This window comes from Dipodomys spectabilis, unplaced genomic scaffold (assembly GCF_019054845.1).
Source record: "Dipodomys spectabilis isolate Male_0828 unplaced genomic scaffold, ASM1905484v1 ptg000178l, whole genome shotgun sequence".
Taxonomy (NCBI): Eukaryota; Metazoa; Chordata; class Mammalia; order Rodentia; family Heteromyidae; genus Dipodomys; species Dipodomys spectabilis.
The window spans coordinates 11,735,820-11,756,800 of NW_024870855.1; the positions used below are offsets into that span (position 1 = coordinate 11,735,820).

Sequence of the window (20,981 nt, forward strand, 5' to 3'; positions counted from 1 at the left end):
GCTATAGCAAAGGATTTCTGTGTCACTCTCGCTGGGAATTTCTTGCCCATGCCATCAGCCCACTTCAAACACATACTCAAAACACCACATCTGCATTCCACAGCTGCATCTTTAACAACTCTGACTAGTTCCTCAGCCCTCTAACCTGTTCCCCCAAAGAGAATTTTCCTATCAACTCTGCTTCTGCCTCTAGCCCTGAACTCTGCAGCCTCTTTAGCCCTTCTGTGGCCTTCCCAACATAGTGTCACTGTGTAAGTGTTGTGTGTGATCACAGACTTAGTTCTCTTTATTAAGACTGGAATGAAAATACTAGTACTGCCAATGGCTTTGGGCTAGCCAGCAACATCCACCGGTAGTTCTTGGCAAATTAAAGCCAATGAAATGGATGTAGCTTATGGATTTGTAGTGACTCAATAAGTTCTGACACTGTGGAAAGGCACAAGTGAGTTTGTATCTGTTTCTGATATAACTCACTCACAACAACATCTAGAGCATGATATGAAATAGAAATTGGTTTCTTTCCCTGGAAATTTCTAAAGCAGAAAATAATTATAATTCTCTAAACAGCCCCTAAAAACAAAAAGATAAGTTTTTTGAAAAGAGAGAATAACTTAAAAGTATACAGCCTTAGATTTAAATATCCTGATGCGGGGCTGGGAAGGTGGCTCAAGTGGTAGAGCGCTTGCCTTGCATGCATGAGACCCTGGGTTCGATTCCTCAGCACCACATAAGCAAAAAAGAAAAAAAGCCGGAAGTGGCGCTGTGGCTCAAGTGGTAGAGCGCTAGCCTTGAGCTGAAGAGTTGAGGGACAGCGCCCAAGCCCAGAGTTCAGGCCCCACGACCGGACCCCAAAATAAACAAACGAACAAGTAAACATCCTGATGCTAGAATAATATAGAATAGACAAAAAAAATTTTTTTTGCTTGAACTCAGGGGCCTGGAAGCTATTTCTAAGCTTTTGTACTTAGCTGGCACTCTACTACTAAAATCACAGCTCCACTTCCCAGACGAAATTTTTAATTAGAGAAAGACAGCCATATTGCATAGTTCTCTTTAAATAACCAGTAAGACAAAATTAGTTTATGTAACATCCAGTTATTATAAAGCACAGAATTCTTTCTCCCAGCAGCTGCACAGAAATTATGGTTGAAATAAGGAAAGACTTCTCAAAAAAGTCCTTTGGAATATAAAGGAATCGTAGCATAGGGAATTCTTGCTAATCCAGAGTGTTTTAGCTCAATTTAGAGAACACAGAACATTTGGGGTCAGGGATGAGTTACCAGGATTGTGGCTGTAATGGTCAATCAAATGCTGGAAATCTGGCTCAGGCAGGGGTGGTTTCCATGCTTAGCCTCTTTCTTGCCTGGTTACCAAAGCCAAAATGTGAGTTGGGCTTCCTCACTGGTGCAGAGGGAATCCTGTATTCAGGCAAGCCTCTCACCTGGTGCCAGGTACCTAGTGAGCAACTAACTCTCTTCCAACAGTGCTGCCTACTCTTATCAGCACTGCCAGGGGTTAGTCAGCTTCCCAGAGCCTCAAGCACCAAATGCATGTCCACAGTGGCTTGTATCTCCTCTTCTGAAGGCAGGGTACCCATTACCTAGAGCCCTCCATTTTCAGCCAAGCTCTCATCTTTCTTTTAACCCCAGCTTCCCAATAAATCCTCATCCTCATAGTGGCCATGTCAGGCCAGTCTCTGCTTAAGATCTTTCTTCTGCAGCTTTGATCACACAGACAAAGTGAAGATTCTAATTTCCTGGCTTCCTTTGCATATGGAAAAGCTTTTCATAGCTTGGAGCAGTCTTCGGGCCTGCATGCTCTGAGCAGGGCAGGCATGCTACCTTTGTGTTCACACGTGCTGGCTTGCTGGGATTGCAGGGGAGAAGCTAGTTTGTTCACCTCCCTCCCCCCCAACTCCAAAGGCTAGGTAGAGTCAGTGGAGATCATAAAGGATGGCCCTTTTATGATAAAAGCATGCTCAGCTCCAGGGCTATCTCCCACTTCCTTGGCTCTCTATGCCCATTGACCAGACTCTTGAAAATCTCAAAGCTTGGAAAAGGAAGTGGAGTTTTATAGGCACATCCTGTGGATTGTTTTGGATGCTCAGTCCTGTGCTCCTGGCTCCCTTTGGGCCTCTCCATCCTGGGCAAGGGAGAAGAGAAGGCCTGGTCAGTTCTGCTTCTGAGCAGGATACACTGGGCTCCCCTGTATCCAACAACAAAGCTGAATTGTACCCAGAGTTTCCCCCTTCACTGGCAGGCTCCGGGGTAATTCATCTAAAAGTTACCAGGTGATGGCTGGCCCCTCTGGAGGAAGCACCTCAATAACTCCGAAAACCTTGACTCTGGATCGATTCCAGCTTCACCAACGACCCAGTTTATCAAGTCCATTCCTTTCTCCGGTTATGATCTTTTAAACAAGGAGGCAAGGAAACCAGTAATATAGAAGACAGACAGACAGACAGACATGATAAATTGTAGGTAGATAGAGATATATCTATACCAAACTCATAAAGAAGTTGAATTTGGACCTATACTTTAAATTATGGACCAAGAATTATTGTTATGGTCTACCTAAGCATAAATTTAGTTTCTAATCCACTTTTGCTGGGGGAAGGGGGAACCCAGGACATCGTACATGCTAGGCAAATGCTCTACCACTTAAATCATACCCCCTGCTCTTTTGTTTGTAGTTCATTTTTGAAACAGGGTCTCCCTACCTTTGCCCAGACTGATCTGCAACTCCTGATGCTCTCAGTTCTGCCTCCTGAGTAGTTGGGATTACAGGCTTTATCTCCCAACCCACCTACTCATGTGTTTGCCCTCTATTTCCAGCTTACTTGGAAACTTACTAAACAAGGACAAAAGAAGTGAATGTACTACTAGCCAAAAAAAAAAAAAGTCTTTACAGAAACAGCCTTGGGGTATTAATTCCTAGATGACCCACAAGACCTGGACAGATGCTTGTGGTCCCTTTACCCAAGGTGCTCCATGTATGGTCCCAGGAGATCTTCAGAAATGCAAATCTGCAAGTTCTTCCTAGACTCATTGAGTCAGCTACATAGCTCATTCTGCTCTGTGCTAAAGTTGGAGGATCAACTACTTATCCACCTGCAAACTAGCTACCTAACCACCTATATTCCTAACAATACAATAGTTAGAAGAAGCACCTCCAGTTAGGAAACAAGTAGTGAGTCAAAAGTCTGAGCTACATAGAACCCCATAGTCAGTACAACGTGCTCGCAGTTAATACTAAAATCCACAGTGTGGTGACCATCCTGACTGAGGACTTCTGAGTGGTCATAATGACTTGGCCTCTGCCATCACCTCCCATTCACCACCCACAACTTGGTGGCCCCGATGATGAATCCAGGAGAACATCTTCCCACATGAGCCCATGCCAGACTCTCCCTGGTCAACTCTGATTTGCCCAGATGGTCTTCCACAGGTCTTCCTCTCTTGCTTCTCCTGTCTAGACCTCACTCCTCTTTTTGCCCAGCAAAATCCTGCATGAAATGTTCTTGCTTTTGGCTCTAGGCAGCCATGCCCCTGGTAAGGGTTCTCACAGTATCCAGCCCACCCTCAATCAGAAACCACCTCCCCCACTGTGGAAGAAGCTCTCCCAGCTACTGTCTTTCCCATTCTATCCACACCACCAGCTGTGAGCTCAAGGCTCCCTGTCCACAGCACCTTGAACAAGGCCAAGTGTCATTATTCAATCAGTTATGACTACAAGGTAATCTAAGCACTTTTCTTTGCAAGAAGTACTATATACCCATTTTAATTCATTACTGAATGATATTTATCGACTTTTAGACATGAATAAGTGACCATTCATCTAGCAAAAAGGTCTGTGAATGCAAAAAAAGGAAAAAAAAATTCTCAATACTTTCTTTCTCAACAAAATTGCATACAATCAAATCTTCTCTTTCCTCTCAAAGATACATGTACTGGTAATCAGGTCCCAGGCACAGGGCAGGGCAACTTTGTCCAGTGGTGGGTCAAGTCCTTACCCTGCTGCCCCTTGGCTTGACATGTCAGAGAGACCCCCCCAGACTGAATGCTATACCTCCACATAAACCACAAACAACATGCTGGGAGCCCAGAAATGCAAATTGCTCTGCTCCTCTTTTCACTTCTGAACAGGACCCATGGATTTAACTTGTGATTGGGAAATGTACAGAGTCCTGGATGGCCATCAAATACAGCCCAGACACAAAATCTGGCCTGGAACCCTGACAGTCTCCCAGACCTGCACAAGGCCTGCGTGTCTTCTATGAGAAATACTGGCTGATTTTACTGAGTCACAAAGCTGGCACAACAAAGTCCCAGCCAGCCTGTACATGGGCCAGGAGAAGCCAGCCTACACAAGGCTTTAGAATCTGAGCTACCCTGACCTCCGCTGGCTGCCTTGATTTTTCCAAAGGACAGGCTGAAACCTTAGGCTCAGGCCTGTCATTGTAAGGACAGTTAAGACCTCACCAGTACTGTGGCAGGTGGACGTGACCTCTATGGTCATTCTGTCCACTATTTATCATTTGAACTCATGAGAATCACATGGGTGAAGATGTTATCTGTAGTTCACACGGCAAAGTGAACGCCCACAGAGGCCACTGTCACTTGCTCCTTAACTTCCAGAAAGGATTTATGTTGGCTTACTAAACTGCACGCAGAATAAAAGGAAGTGAACTTTAGTGAAAGCGAAAAAACTGAAACCAGATTTGAGATTTGTTTTCAAACAAAACCCATGCCCTAACATTGTGTGCAGATGATAGAAATGGGTCACAAACTTGGCCTGAGGCTGTGTGATTATCACTGGAAAATTTGTTGTTGTTATTGTTGTTGTTGGTCATAGGGCTTGAACTCAGGGCCTGGGCATTGTCTCTGAGCTCTTCTGCTCAAGGCTAACACTCTACCACTTTGAGCCATTGTGCTACCTTCAGTTTTTTGACTGGTTACTTGGAGATAAGAGTCTCATTGACTTCCTTGCCCAGGCTAGGTTTGAACTGCAATGCTCAGATCTCAGCCTCCTGAGTAGCTAAGATTATAGGCATAAGCCACCAGCATCCCAGCCACTAGAAAAAATTTTTAAAGTACAGCTCATGGCCTAAAGTTCCTGTACATTTCTGTCAGGGGACAACTGTGGCTTTTCATTGAGAATGGAGTCCCTCATTTACATGCAGCATCAGATAATGCTAGTTTCTCCAGCTAATGAAAAGGAAGTGGAGTAAGAAAAAGCTATAGCACGAAGACACCTCCTAAGACATCTCCTAACCACAGCTTGCACCTTCCACAGCTACCTGGAGTTATTGGGTTAAGTGACGCTTACCTTGTTGTTTAAGAAAACAAAGAACACAAAGCACAGGTTTCCCCCTGAGCACGTCGACTGATGGGCCGTCACGTGGCGTGCCTGATGCAGTTCTGGACACAGCCCTTGTGGCCATGTGGTGGACACTCTCACCATCCCCATTCATACATAACCTATCCATCCAGGACTTCCACAGGTGAGCACTCACCTGCCCAATGGCAGCTTGGCTGCAATGCACATTTCACAACCATGCCACACAGCCTGGGTAACCACACAGTCATTGCTTTCTCAACGCTTCAGCCATGCCAGCTTTCTCCCTGGTCTCATGCTTCCCACCAGGGGACCTGCTGCTGCTCTTCCTGACCTCTTCTTCTCCTGGTCTTGGTGGGCTTCCTCACCTTCCCCTCCTCTCCCCCATATGTGGGCTCCACTTATAGGAGAGCTCCCCTTACAGGCTCTCCCCAATCACCTAACACAAAGTCAACTATGACCTACCCCCAGCTGCCATGACCCTATTTTCTCCACTAAGCTCCTCATAATTGGGAGAAGCCTTGTTTGCCATTAGTCACCATGAATTCTTTGAAGGAAGAGATTTGTCTCTCCTGTTTGGTCCTCGGTATCTACTTTCTATCTATCACAGAAGCTGGTGCAAAAATAGATGCTCAGTTGAATGCTAGGAAAAGGAATTCACTGAAGACTGCACTCCTCCTCTGAAGCTCATGGAGGAAGCAGGCCTTGGGAAAGCTTGTGTGGACAGTGGTGAAATCTGGCAGTACCCATGGCAGCCTCTGCCATGTTTTTGGACCAGCTGTTCCATCGAGCCGGCTGCTAAGGCCTAGACTGAGTCCCTTCACCTCTTGGTTCCTTCATTAACAAACATCAGCCTCCTCTCCCAGGTGAGGGCTTTATACCCATAATAATGAAAACATAACCAAGTCACACCACATTGCATCCTGCTAACTGAGAAGTAATCAAGAAGTTCCCTAGGTAGCCAAGAGAAATGGGACAAAATAAATAGTGTTTTACCTGCTACAATGATTCTTGTTCAAATCTGCATGCAGGAACCTCATCTAATTGCATCTGGGAAGGTAATTTTCTGAGGACAAGCACAGCAGGGTTCTAAAATGTTTATGCTTAATCTCAGAGCAACAATTACAAAATCCAGTTGCAGTTGAACGTAGCCTGCAGCTAGGAAGCTCACCTTGAACAAAGCAGTCTGGCCTTGGCCAATGACCAGTGAGAGGCAACCTCTCAGTCCCCTGACGTCTTGTTTAGCAGTGTCTGAAAGCTTTAGTCAAGCAGCATTTAGGATGGGATTTTGGGCTCCTGTGATAACAGTTTCAATCTCCAGAGAAAGGTATTAGCAGATTAAACTTCCAACAGGGCTGGACACTAGGAAGCAATGATCAAGTCACAGTGAAAGTCCAATGAGTACTACCAAGTCTTGCAGCCAGCAGGAAGTTAACACTAGCACTTCCTGCTCAAGACGGAGAATAGCAGAGGCTCTATGTTTGGGCACCTACTTCCTGGACTTAGCCCTGAGCTTCCCTTCTGATTTCAAGCCCTCCCTATATCCAACCATGCCCATCAGGATGATGGCTTTGAATAATTGTACACATTATGGTTTAGGAAGGTGTTTAGGGGCCCTCAGCACCCCTGTGAGTAGGTTTCTATGAATTATACATTATCTCTGTAGAGAAGTTCCACTGGACAGTGGAACCAAAATTCCCACCACTTCTGGGCTACCCCATGTTTTAGGACTAGTATCCTTCTCTTTGTTTCTCTTTCTTTAAAGGATAGTATTCATCTGTCTCCAGTAACTAAAGCTACACATGACAAGAGTTTAGACTCTTAAGAAAATGGCGCCCCTACCTTTCTAAGTACACATGTGCTTTTTTTGCTTTGGCTCCCAGAAAATGGAAGTAACAAGTATGGCCCTTCAGAGCAAACCCCATTCAGACATTTTCTGAAGGGACTGCTTTTGATGGATCAAACTAGGAAGGTGTCCTGTGGCTGAGGGTAGATATTTGGAAGATGAAGAAAGACCACCGTAGGGTTTTGGTCCCAGCCTGACAAAAGGCTCAGAGTCAACACACTCTGCACCACTTCTCTGCACCATACTGCATGGTACCAGGACAGAAAGCCAGCTGTCAGGGGCACCAAAAACAAAATCCTTCTCAGAGAGCTCCAACCCAATGCAGGAGAAAGATAATAGCAGTGCAAGGAAGTTTATGTGTTCAGTGATGACCAACACAGTTGAGTTACTAAGAAACCAGAGGAAGCTAAAGTCTCCAGGTAGAACTGGAGATGGACTTTTGGCATATATCAAGACTGAAAAGAAGGCAGATCAGGAAACAAGGACAAGTGCTTATACATTTAGTTCCCTGGAATAGAAGGGGGTTGGTTTAGAGACAGGGAACCTGGTACAGCAGAGGCATCTACTGCCCCTTAGTGTTAGTGTAATTACAGAGTTATAGATTCAGTGCTAACTCAACCTACAAGCTTGATCTGTCAAAGGAAAAATTAGAAATCAGACTTCAAAATGAACATCTCATTTGATTTAGAACTCTGGTTCTACTGGTGATTTTCAACAGGTCATCGAGAGTCAACAAAAATGACCCAAGTATGTTCTTTGAAGGGAAATGGATTTGATTTTCATTGTAGAATATCAGTTGGTATGGGGGGGGGGGGGGGGAGGGGAGGAAGGAGGGGGAAGGAGGAAGGGAGGGGAGGAGGGTCTGTCCCCTGGCCTGTTCTTCTTTCTGATTTTTACAATGAAGGATTCGTTTCCTCTGTTGGGGGTCTGAGCACTCCCTGGAAGGAGGCCCTTGGCAAGTCCCTGGACCCCAATACATCCAGCACCATTGTCTTGTCTGTGTTCCAGCATTCTCCTGCAGGACCTCCCACAGCCTACCTCCCAGTACCTCTACAGGAAGGGACACATCTGGGAACCTACTGGCATCACCCCAATTCCTTACAGCTGTTTAAAAAAAATACTGCATGGAAAGAAAAGAACATTTCCTAGCCAGAGCATCCCCAGACATCTTCCCAAACTAACTGAACAAGTGGGCAGGGCTTTAGCCTAGGAGAATTGCAGCCCATGGTGGAGCCAGCAGGAAGACAGTGCCAACATGCCTGGGTCTGGGCAGGCCTAGGCTTTGGCCTTCGCCTGCATTGTCCTGACTTCTCTGAAATGCAGCCCTGTCTTGACCTGGGGTCTTGGCTTACTGGTAGGCTACATTCACTTGCAAATAGGTCCTCCTGCATGTGTCTCTTCTCTGAGTTCCAACAAAGCCCAAAGCTCCACAGACACAAAGGGCAGAGGGCTTTCTTCTTCCCCAGTCTGACCACACAGCACCAATCCTAATGACTGTGCCCAGCCCGAGTGGGCAGACAGGAGGTGATGGGCTACCGAGGATCCCAAAAACTCTCTGTGGTGTGGATGGGCCTATTCCTCCGGGATGTTTTTGGCTGGCATCTGGGACACAAGACAGAAGCAACATGAGGTTAAGGGAGGGAGATAAAAATGAGAGATGAGAAAAGGGACATGAATACACTCAACACAGTCCCCAAGGTAAGGAGGGGTGGGGAGTGGAAGAGACACACGTATGAATCCAACTTGTTCTCACAATAACTTTCCCACATCATACACCCCTGCCCCTCAAGCTACCAGAAATTGCTCACAACACACCAATGAATAATGCGAAATACAATTAAGAGGGATTATCTGACATAAAGAAAAAATTAGTAAAGCTAAGCTTTAAGACGTGTTATCAACAGTTAATAATACTTTTGCATGGTATGTTACTAAATTACTTCAGACCCAGATGCATTTAATTGGTTCATTAAAGCAAATTATTCTGATTATAAAGAATTTGATCAGATACCCAACTTTTATACTAAATTAGCCAAGAGGGGTCAAATTGATAACGTGAATAGAAAATTAGCAAAGTCTGAAAGTTTCCTGAATCAAGAGAACAAGTAAGTATTGGCTAGTCATTTCTTACATTCACTTACAAAGAGGTCATTTTTTGCAAGTATTTAAAGAATGGACAGTTTACTATTGAAATTGTTGAATTAGTAAAGAACCGAAACTAACATGAGAATATTAAGGCCTTGCTATGTTGAAAGTCTGGCTCGGAAAAGTTAGAATTATTGCTTTGACTCTGTAGAGAGCACACTCATATTGATAAAGAACTTTGTTATGGAATATTCCACATATTCTGTGTTTAAGAAATTCAAACACAGTCATACCTGAGAGGCTGTGTCCTTCAAGGAAAATGCAGGTATTTCTTTGAAGGATGAAGGGAAAATAAAAAGAATCAAATTCCAGTGCAATTTCTATAAATAATAGCTCTTGATATCAAAGCAACACTCTTTAGTCCTATGAAGACTCACATACAAATCTACATATTTATATGTTATTATATTTAGATTATACACATAATCATCACAGCCACAGTCTGGATTATATTTTCATCTTCATTTTAGTTTTTCTTTTCTCTTTTTGGTCCGTGTGGGGCTTGAACTCTGGGCATGGGCGCTCTCCCTGAGCTCTTCAGCTCAGGGCAAGCGCTCTACCACTTGAACCACAGCGCCACTTCCTGTTTTCTGGTAGTTAATTGGAGATAAGAGTCTCATGGACTTTCCTGCCTGGGCTGGCTTTGAACCTCGAGCTTCAGATCTCAGCCTCCTGAGTTGCTAGGATTACAGGCATGAACCACCGGCACATGGCTCATTTTAGTATTTCTGAAGCTTGAAATATTCAAACAAGTCATTTGAAATCTATCAGACAAAAATGAACAGGTATGGGATGTTATATGATTGATCACTGGGTTGGGTTTTTTTTCAACACAAAAGCAACACATTTTTACATGATTTCAATGTGATTTTGATTTTGCACTACCTCTTTCAGCTTCATAAGAGAAAAATGGTTCATTTTTTTAAAGCACTGCAAGGAGTCATCAGTAAGATTCTATCACATGACCGCTCCATGAGAAGAAAGGGCATCAACAACGGGTCAATGGGGAGTCGGGGGGGGGGGGGGGGGAGCTGGTTGGAGAAGGAGATTCCCAGACAGAAAGGTAGGAACACAGTTCTGCCTTCCCTGTGCCAGCACCACACCACCCACAGCCTTTGGTCCTCAGAGCAGCAGTGCTAGCCAGAGCCTGCTGTTATACCAGTGCTCCAGAGCTCAGCAGCTGCCCAGATCCCACAGCTGGCAAGTGGCAGAGTTGGGGCTGGTGCAACTTTTGGTGTTCCCTGCTCCCTCGGTCTCCTTCTCAGTCTACTTCTTCTCCCTAGAATCCCTGAGGTTTGATCCAACCAGGAGCTCTGCCGAGAGGAGAATTCTCTTTCTGTTACTCCATGCTGTCTTCTTGCTACATCTGTGCTTACCCACCATTTACCCAAAATGCCCGAGGCTGCACCTTCTGTGAGGGAGGAAGACCAGCCGTCGGGGGCCTGCTGCCCCCAGGATGGTCTAGATTTCTCCTCTAGGGTCCTTGGCCCTTTCCATGGAAGGGAGTTCGGCCACCACACCGTGCCACTGAGGAACAGAGTCCTGGCCGCATCCATCCTCAAACCTCCTCGCACAAAGACCCCAGGAGCACACCATGACTCAGGACATCAGACCATTGACGCAGACTAGTTACCCCTGCCATGATGTTGCCAGCTGTATGCATAACCCTGAAGGGCAGGGCCACTTGACCACCAAGAAACTCTGATGCTCTATGCTCTTGAGTGTCTAGGTTGCTTCTCACGACTTCTGCCAAGGTGTTTCTCATATTCTTGCTAAGACCAAGTAAATCACTGAAGATGAAAGAAATGGAGATTTGGAAAAAGGAGTTGATGTTTGTGGGTCTGCTCCTCCATATTTGTCCTTTCAAGTGGGAAAAACACAAAAGGTGCAGGTTTGCAGGGTCTTTCCCTTCTCTTTTAGGTGGAGAGCCCAATCTGAATCTGCAATGGGTGGGAGCTTCCAGTAGCACTCTGTTCTTACTTACATCTCAATTACAGTGGAAGACACTCAGGAGATGGTGATGAAGGCACTCACCATGTGCAGGAGTATGAGAATGGCACCTCTTTAAGGCAGGCTTCCTGCAAAGTTGGACTGAGAACAGGTATCTCTGTTCCAGGTTGAGCTCTGAGCCCTGAAGACCACAAAGCTCTCAACTGCTGTGCTCCCCTGCTTTGTACCAAAAGGTCACATGCCATTTAGGTTCACAATGAAGTGAGTGGAGTTTTCATTCCTAGTGTAGCCTGGACCAACGGGCTCCCTGACATCATTCACAGGGATCCTGCAAGTTTACAGAAAGGGGGCAGGGCTACTTGAGGGGATGGTACAAGGTGAGAAGCATTCATATTATAACAGGAAAAGGGCCTGAGGAGCTGAATGGATGACTTGGAGCCAAATGACTTGGCAGATCCAGCCACGTTCATGGATCTGCGATGACAGAGACAGTCTTTTTTCCACCCTTCATAAAACTTTATCTTTTATGTCTAAAGATCAAGTTTTTTTCAAATTAAAAAGACCACATTTAATGAGTGCTAGGGGAAATAAACTGGTGGCAATTAAAGGGTAAAAATAACCTCAGTGGTTATAGACCACAGGAGTTTCCTAATTTTAAGAGGCACGGGCAAAAAACTTAAACAAGGCCTTTCGGGCTGTGTGTGTGTATCATGTTTCCTGCACACCCCCTGTGGTTAAAGTTACAGGCAGGCAGAGCTCTTGAACCCGTGGGATTGTGTAGTTAATGGAAATACAACAGGCCAGATTCACCAATGCACAAAGGCAACCCAGGAGCATGTAAGTCAAACACAAGCCTCCTTTGCAGCCAGTTGTTCTTGTGGAAGGGAGCTCAGAGTAGGCTCTTCTTCATGGAAGTCCTCCTATCCTCCAACCTGGAGCCCTATTCTACTGTCCTCTACCTCTGCATACCAAATTGCAGAGATAGTTTCCCTTCGCTTCCTTATTTTCCCTGTGCAGATTCAGTCTGTGCTAAACCATGAGCCCTTCCTCAGACCTGGAATCACCAGTCAAGATGTCTCAAATACTCAGAAGTAGCCTGAGATTCCATTTCAGAAAGCCACCTCCACCCTGCAATACTGAGACCTGGACCAGAATTTGGTGAGCCTTCCTGGATCCTAGAGTCAGGCTAGAAAACCCTAGGGTATAACCAGCTTCTCAAACATTTGGACATCAAATTATTATCTACAAAAGATCAACCTGGAATACATCCTAGCATTCCCCGATTTGGGGAATCACATCAGCTGTGGTTTGGGGAATCACATCAGCTGTGGAACAGAAAGAAGGGAGAACCTTTGTACCACGCTTTGGTGTCTTGTTTCTCATACCAGCTATGACTCAGTCCACTGTGTTCAATGTCAAGTCTACCCTTGGTCCATTACCCAAACTGAGCCGCCAGCACTCTGAGCTTACCGGTAGAAAGTGGCATAGTCCACTGCTGAGTGGCAGGTTTGAAATTCCCAAGACTTGAGCTTCTGGCATTCTCGGTGGGCTCGGAGCTTTACCTTCACAGTCCCTTGACACAGCTCCGGCATGGGTTTCCTCTGAGGTCTGTTACAGAACTCATTAGACTCTACCCTCCAGGACTCAGCAAAGTCATCTACATCGAACTTGAAGTTTCCATCTCCACCAATCAGGTCATCACGCTTATGTCCATTGTAGTTACCACAGAGACCACACAGCTTGCCCTTGAGGTGTGGGGCAGCCATGACCTCCACAAAACTGTCCCCATCCCAGGATATTTCCAGACCTAGAGGAGAAGGAATAAAGGGGATTAAACAGGCTGGAATCATCTGCCAAATGTACATACTTGCATACCAGTCCATACGGTTGTCAGGTCCTAACAGGCAACACCAAGGATCTGTAATCTCACCACCTTCAATTGCATATAAACTACATGTATCTCTCACTTATTAAAGGTGAATATTTTCAGTTGCATGGATTTGCCCTCATAAACATCCATCAGTTTTAATCCCTATAGATAGTGGCCTCTTTGACCACACCACGTTAGGATTTATTTATTTATTTTTTAAATCTCTTAGTCAAACTTATGCCTTCATTGATCCAGTGATGAGCAGAATATCAAGAGGGAAAGAAGCACAGAGAGTAGTTCCCCAATGTCATTTTCATTTTGTTTTTCAATTTAGAAAATCCTCCTAGATAATTATTTCTCTACATGTCAAAGAAACGTTTTCTAATTATGTGTCACAATGGAAACATTACAACAATAGCTAGGTGCAGAGTACATCCTCTTCAAAGGACAGCAGTCACAGAAATGAAAACAATTGGGTTGTCACTGTTGTGCAGTCATTCCTGAGATGTGGAACTCTGACCTAAGTTCTTTCGGGGGAGTAATTTGGAAGCTCTTCTACCTGGCCTCCACCCTGGGGTAGAGGCATGTAGGCTTCGAGAACATGGGCCAAAGTTCCTAATGCTTCCTTGCTCATCAAGGAAACTACCTTCACTTCAGAGGTACAGGATATAAACCCTTCTTGGTTGGGTGAACTGATTATCTAAAATATCACAAGGTTTTTCTGAAAATAAGCACATGTCTCCAGAAATGCCATCTTACAACTTGGTAGCCAAAGACCCCCTCAAGCTAGAGATAATTCTAATTAGAAGTTCACTCTCAAATCCACTATGAGACTGGGTAAGAAGATGCTTTCCACAAAAGAAAGGAAATCTTCGTGAAAAGATTTTTGAGGTGCAACCCAAAGCAAGAGACAAAAATTTTCTAGTGGTTCTTTATGGCTTACATCTGTATTGAAAACGAGAATGCTTTGCCTCTGTTCCTGAAAGATGAATATTTCCAGGTGGGGGACCAGGTGGCAACAGGTGGGAGGGGGGAAGGGAAGGAGAGGGCAGGGATTAAACAGAGTGAAAGAGAGGCCTTGGCTATTGTTGGGATGTGATGCTGGCATAAAGTCACAACATCAGAACAATGCAACAGACCACCCAAAGGGAAGACCTGGAAGGCAATACTTGAATCTGAACATGGTCTTAGAAGAGAGAAGGCGAATCATATAGATTTCCCTGGAACAAGTCTCACAACTGGCATGAGACTGAGCTGGTTTAAGGAAAGCTGTTGGTAGGACAGGCCAGTGGTCTAGAACTGAGTTTATCAGGGCGAGGGAAAAACAAAATAGGAAGCCAGTGCTTCATGGGGAAGGAACCCAGGGACCAGAGTCTGACTCCAATGGTAGAGTCAATCTCATACTTTCAGGATAAGGCTGGGTTAAGTAGATTAGAAAAAACAGTTAAATAGATTGGAAAAAGTAGCCAGAAAGGTCCTGGGGATGTGTCACTTGAGGATAATCTGGTGTAGAGAACACAGTAACAGGACCGGGAAAGAAGAGAAGAGAGAGCGTGCGAGCGGCCCCGCTCACCAGGCCACCCACCCACATGGCCCTCTGTGAGAACATGGTGTGGACTCTGACAACCACAATTGTCACATAAAACAGTTTCCATGTTCTCATACCCCGCCATCTACTAGGATGTGAACAAATGACCCTTGTAATGTGGGTCCATGGAATCCACAAAGCCCAAGAAATTGAGAGTTTCATGCTAGTTAAGACCCTGAAATAATCGGTCAGAAAGAAAATAGGCAAACTATAAAATGATTTGTAATACGCTCTCCGAGGTATAGAAGAAACTTCGCCTCATGAGCCTGCAGTCAGGCAGTTACTCTGCAAGAGAAATGAGGGAAGAAAATCAATTCCATACAAAGTCTAACTTTTAGTGCATAATTCCAAAGACTTTCCATGTTGCAAAATTTTCCAAACTACAAATCTCTTTCCTAGACAGCAAGCAAATACCATCACTCCAAGTGCCATGAGCAGTCGAGAATTTACACCTAAAAGTGCTCCAGTGTCATTTCTGACAATGATAGAATAAATCTGAAACTTTGGGAAAATGAACCAATGGAAACTCAACTCACAGAGAAAAAGCCCATCAATGTATTCTTTCTCGGAGTGACTGGAGGTCTGTGCGTGCTTGGAAAGATGCAGAACCTCTGTATTCAGTAAAATCTTCTGCAAATTCAGGACATCTCATTCATAACACATGGCCCCCAAATATGAGGGTCATTTGTAATTCACTCTCCATTCTTCATTCTTATTCTTAAAGATGATTATCACTGTCTAGTGTCCAACCAGGAGAGGTGACTTACCTTACCCCAGACAGTTGTGCCTACTGCTGTATGGGTGACATGTGTCTTCACGTGAATACTGGTTTCCTCCTCTAACAGAGAAAGATCCATGCAAAGCCAATCACAGTCGTGAAGGGCAGGAATGTAGTAAGTAGTAATTCAGGGCACTGCTCTTCTAAATGAGATCTTAAATAGGCATTGGATGAGAGGAAAACATTGCGAGGTTGGGGAGGAATCACCCTCTCCACAGCTGGGATGACTTTCCTAGTTCTCCACATGAGAAATTGGGTAGAAATAACTGGCAGCTTCGGAGACTAAAGCGGAAACACATGTGCCATCTGGGGATGTGAGCTGCCACCACATTCCTTCCACGTTAGTGAAGCTTCTAGTGTTCTCTGCTCCCCACCTGGCTCTTCACCCTTCAGATAGGAGAGCCGCCTCCAGCCCACTCGCTCAGGCTGTGGTTGGGGTGTGTGCGTCCTGTTCTTTGGTTTTGGACCTGTAGATTTTTGTATCCCTTTTCCCTTTACATAGACAATAACCAAAGCAGCCATGATCCCAAACCAAAACAAACCCCAAATCTACAGATGCACTGTAGCCATGTGGAAAAAAATGGAGGATTGTCTGATCTATCCCCCACCCAAAGGGGATGGGAAGCAGGATGCACTGGCAGGATTCAAAGTGTCCAGAGTGGCCAAAAATGAAATACAAGGCCAAGTTCCTCGTGCACTGTTTCCAAGGTAACTGTATCAGGTAGAGTTGATGAAAGCTCAGATGGTGCATAGATAGATAGATAGACAGACAGACATACACACACACACACACACACACACACATACATATATGTCTGCTAAATGCCAAGTGTTGGGGCAATGTGCAATTGACTAACCCTTGGTTCCAGGGTAGCAGGTAAATAGTAGCATTCTAATTCCACCCAACCTACACTGGTGCTCTGCCAGATTCTATCATGGAGCACTAAATCTGTAAACCACAGGTGCAAAGAGCCATCCCCTCCGCTCCCCTTCCAGATACAGGCTACAAGGAAGCAGGCGCTTTGAAGACAGTACCCTTTGATCACACAAAGCTTATGGAATAATGCAAAACACTACCAAAGAACAACACTCTAAGGAAATACGGAGATATTTCAAATAGACAATAGATGATGAAGAAACTCTCCCTAAGGTGTAGTTCAATCTGACATGGCTAGACCAGGCTGAAGCACTATTGTCTGGAAACCCAGAAGGGCAAAGTGAAAGTCAAGTGCTTCATCCCTAGGAATGAAGGAGGAATATTGCATGATTTGTATGCTACAGGCTACAGAAAATTGTTCAGCTGGGTGTTATGGGAAGAGACATGGAAAAAAAAAAAGAAAATATAAAATGGAATCCAAGGTTTTGAATAGCTAAACTCACTAATCTCATTATGATATTTATGATCTATTATTGTTTTCTCAGCTGCCTCATCCTCTTGTTCATTTTTATGACATGGAAGCTTCAGGAAGAGGCTTTGCCAGTCCTGCATGAAACAGCATGGAACCTCCTGGACTGTGAGTAATCTCCAGTACCCAGGAGTCCTTTGAGAAAGGAGCCCAGGGTTGACTAATAATTTCCATATCAGTGGACTCCCTTGTGTTTTGCTGGCTTGAAAACAGATAGACAAGGTGCTTCTAATTACTTCTATATAACACTTGGGCTTACTTAACAGTGGGCCTCAAACTTTTGCCTCCTTTAAAGAAATGAGCTGGGATCTGTATTTGCCAGGGTGCTGTGTCTTTTAGATACAAAAACAGATGTCTGAATTGTCCTGAGCAGGACATAATCCTTCTAGATGAATGAGGAGAGCTTTTCGTACCTGCCTGGTGAAGGTAGGAGGTTTTCACCTTTTCTGAACTTACCCATGCATGAATCCTTAACATTGTCTTATAGAAATGATGATTTACTCACTGACTAAAAGCTCCCAGGACTTCACCTACACTACTTTTTCTTTCTTTGGCTACACTGGCATGCCATGGACTTAAAATCCATTTATCAAAATATATTTTGGCTTGAAGGGGAACAATGACGAGGATTCTGAAGTTCCAACAGAAATGGTCTCTACAGACCCTCCAGGGTGCCTGGTAGAGCTGTTTCAAATGATTCCCTTCTAGATGCTGACAACCCAGGGAACTGGATCTGGATTGATGCCCTGACACTACTGAACCTCTCATTGTGAGCACTCCTGTGTGCTGAGTCTGTTCTCAGCAGATGAGAAGCAGAAGCTGAAGTGGACTCCTACAATGCTTTTCTCATGAAGCACCTCACAGACACAGGAGTGAGTGCCATGGACCACTACTACTAGCCAAGAGCAAATGTCTACCCAGAGAGTAAAAATTGATGCCCAGTAGACCAACAACAGCAAGAGATAGCAAGAAAGAGCCTCAGCCCCAGCTTTACATGGCCAAGGGCTGGGCTGCCGGCTGCACTTCCAAAGCTCGTCTCCCTAGGCAACCTCTAGGGGACAAGGGTTCTGGCCATCAACCTTCCTCCTGTCCCGAGTGGGCAGGACTCCCCCCCCCCATACACATACTGCCATCTGCACCCCCACAAGAGAGGTGCCATCCTCCCCAGCACAGCACACCAGAGCGGGAACGGACCCCACGGCTCTGCTGCTGAGGGCATTTGTGTTTGTGTTGAACACCACTGACACTAAGAGGTTTCCTTCTGAGGACCCCACCCCTCCTCTGAGCACACTTTGGACAGATGCTCAGAAGGAAGCCCTCTTCCTCCCAGATGTGTAACTGCACAGAAGTAGCACTTCCAAGCTGGACATCAGAGCCCTGGGAGAGCAAGGAAACTGGACAGAGATGATTTAGAAGGCACCATTTCTGTTTTCAGGAGGAGGATGGAAAGTTGTTGGATGTAGGCACGTGGAGGCAAAACTCTTCGTGACCCTGGTGCCACGTAAGGCTCCAGGTGGTGACAATGCCCTAGGGTGGTGCCATCTCCAACACAAGGCCAGTAGTTGGGTGCCTCCCTGTCTCAGGGGCCCCTAGCCAGAGGACGAGGGCCACCGTATCCAGGAGGGCCAGCATTGGCGGTGTGAGTGGAGCAAAGGGTGAGAGGAGGCGACGGAGGCCCCACCTGCTCGGGTGGTCACTTTGAGGAGGTAGCCGTCCAGGTCGATGTGGAAGTGGGGGGTGTGGCAGGGGAGCGCGATGCGCGAGCCGTTCCAGCGCACGGTGAGATGCTGCTGGAGGCTGACTGTGCCCTCGCCCAGCAGCAGCTCCACCGACTTGGTCCAGGAGAAGGAGCGCGTCCGGCGAGCGTCGTTCTTCACCAGCACCTGGAAGGGCGAGGCAGGGGAGGAGCAGTCTTTTGTCAACACGTACTGACACGTCCCCTGAAAGTTAAATGTGCGTCCGTCAAAAGTGTTGTAGTGGGGATCGCCGAACACCGTGCAGACGCCAGGCTCTGCGGATGAGCGAGAGATAAAATATCGTCACAAGTGCGAAGAGGGTTCATGGGAAAACCAGGTCCCCACCCTGTAATCAACTAGGGGTGTGTGGTGGGGGGGGGGGGGCGGTGGCAGCTAAGGGAGGATCTTAGTAGGAGGGGCACTCAGGGAAATCAACTGTAAAAGGAAAGCTAGGTTTTAAAAAATAATAATAATAAACTCATGTTCCTTAGTACATTGACATTTAAAAGGTACTTATAACATCTCTGGGTTTCTAAAGCAACTTTAGTTTACAGCCTGGACATGCTTCCATGAGTAAAAGTTACTGCAGACAATTAAGAGTTGGCCTTCATTCATAACCCACATACATATCAGCAGGATGTACATAAACAAGTAGGAGCAACAGAAATGACACTGCACCAAAGTCTCCATACTACTTTCATTTGACTAAGTCAAGAACTTAAGATGGTGCCTAAAGCTCACATCTAGAGTTACTCAGAAGGCTTGAGATCTGAAGGGATCTTGGTTCAAAGCCAGATGGGCCAGACAAATCTCAGAGACTTTTATCTCCAAAGCAGAAAAAAAAAAAGCCAGAAGTGGAACTGTGGATCAACTGGTAAGTGAAAAAGCTTAAGGATTGCATCCAGGCCTTGAATTTAAGCCTCAGTTGCCAGCACAGGAAAAATAAAATAAAATATGTAAAAGGGACTACTTGGGGAACAGGCAGAAGAAGTAATATTTGAATTTAACCACCAGTTCTGTTCTTAATTACTCTCTTACTGGTTGTGCTTTCTGCTGTCCCAGTTTTACCATTTTTTGCTGGACGTTATTCATGGCTCCAGCTTTTTTATTTTTTGTCAGTCAGAAGGCTTGAATTCAGGGCCTGAGCACTATCCCTCAGCTCTTTCACTCAAAGGTAGCACTCTACCACTTTGAGCCACAGCTCCACTTCCAGTTTTTGAGTGGTCAATTGGAGATAAGAGTCTCATAGCGACTTTTCTTCCCAGACTGGCTTTGAACCACAATCCTCAGTTCTCAGTCTCCTGAATAGCTAGGATTATAGGTGTGAGCCACCCAATGCTCAGCTTGGCTCCAGCTTCTTAATTACACATCTACCTGACTAGCCCTCCTAAGCTCTTCCATGGTGTACCACAGTCCTTTCTCAACAGGGGCTGCAACTGACATTATTGTCCATTATTGTACATTACACACCACCCTCACAGTCTGACAAGTAGAAGCCATCCCTGGAAGAAACATGCTGCTTTGGGTTTGACTGAGTTCAAGGCAGGTCTTTGAGATGCCCAAGCATCTCAATGAGGAATGAGAGTTTGGAGTTAAAGCTACCACATGGCATAAAAGGATTGAATATTAACCCAAGTAATGGTAATACAACCCAAGAGATGGGTCTTCATCAGATTCCTTAAGTCCACCATTTTTTGCAAGCAAGTTCAGAACAAAGCAAGGTTCTTGAGCTTGTGATAGATGAACGTGGAAATGCCAAGCACCACAGTGGGGCTGGAGTTCTACTTGTGAGGATACTGAGTTCTCCATTATGAGCAGGCATGGGGGTGAGGGGGCCAATCTTGTCCCTGCCCCTGGAACCACATGAGCCTTCCCTAGCCACAACCACATCAAAACGATCATTCATGACAGCAGCTGCAGCGTTCTCCAGTGCTCTTTCAATAAGTCTAGAATCCCCATTGATTATAAAGGAACACTAAGCACTTTAGTAGACCCAACAAATGACTGATCCAGTCACAGACAAAGTTGTGGTTCATCTTCATGACAGGGGAAACACACAAGCATTTTATGTGAAATCGACTGTACGGATTTCTATTCTTCTACTCCAGGGTGATCTTAACTCTCTTTAAATAAACATTACACACGCTGAGGTTGTAAACAGTGACTACTTCTTGATGGTACAACCATCAATGACAACTCTTTTTTCTTTCCTCCTTACGCTTTTTGGTTTGGTTTTGCCTTGTTTTCAAGAGTCAAAATGTGGGTAAGTGCAGATAGAACCAATTATGGGACACAAAGCAAACCTCAAAGAAACAACAGAAAGTC

At 45.3% G+C, this 20,981-nt stretch overlaps 1 protein-coding gene across 1 annotated transcript in view; it reads right to left on the bottom strand.

The window, feature by feature from the left end:
* Positions 1-20,981, bottom strand: part of Bmper (BMP binding endothelial regulator) — a 222,515-nt gene that overhangs the window by 53,994 nt on the left and 147,540 nt on the right. Inside the window, exons 12-13 of the mRNA XM_042695043.1 lie at positions 18,602-18,931; positions 12,749-13,085 (exon numbers count right to left, since the gene is read on the bottom strand). Coding sequence (XP_042550977.1) covers positions 12,749-13,085; positions 18,602-18,931 — 667 coding nt within the window. The remainder of the gene's footprint in view (positions 1-12,748; positions 13,086-18,601; positions 18,932-20,981) is intronic.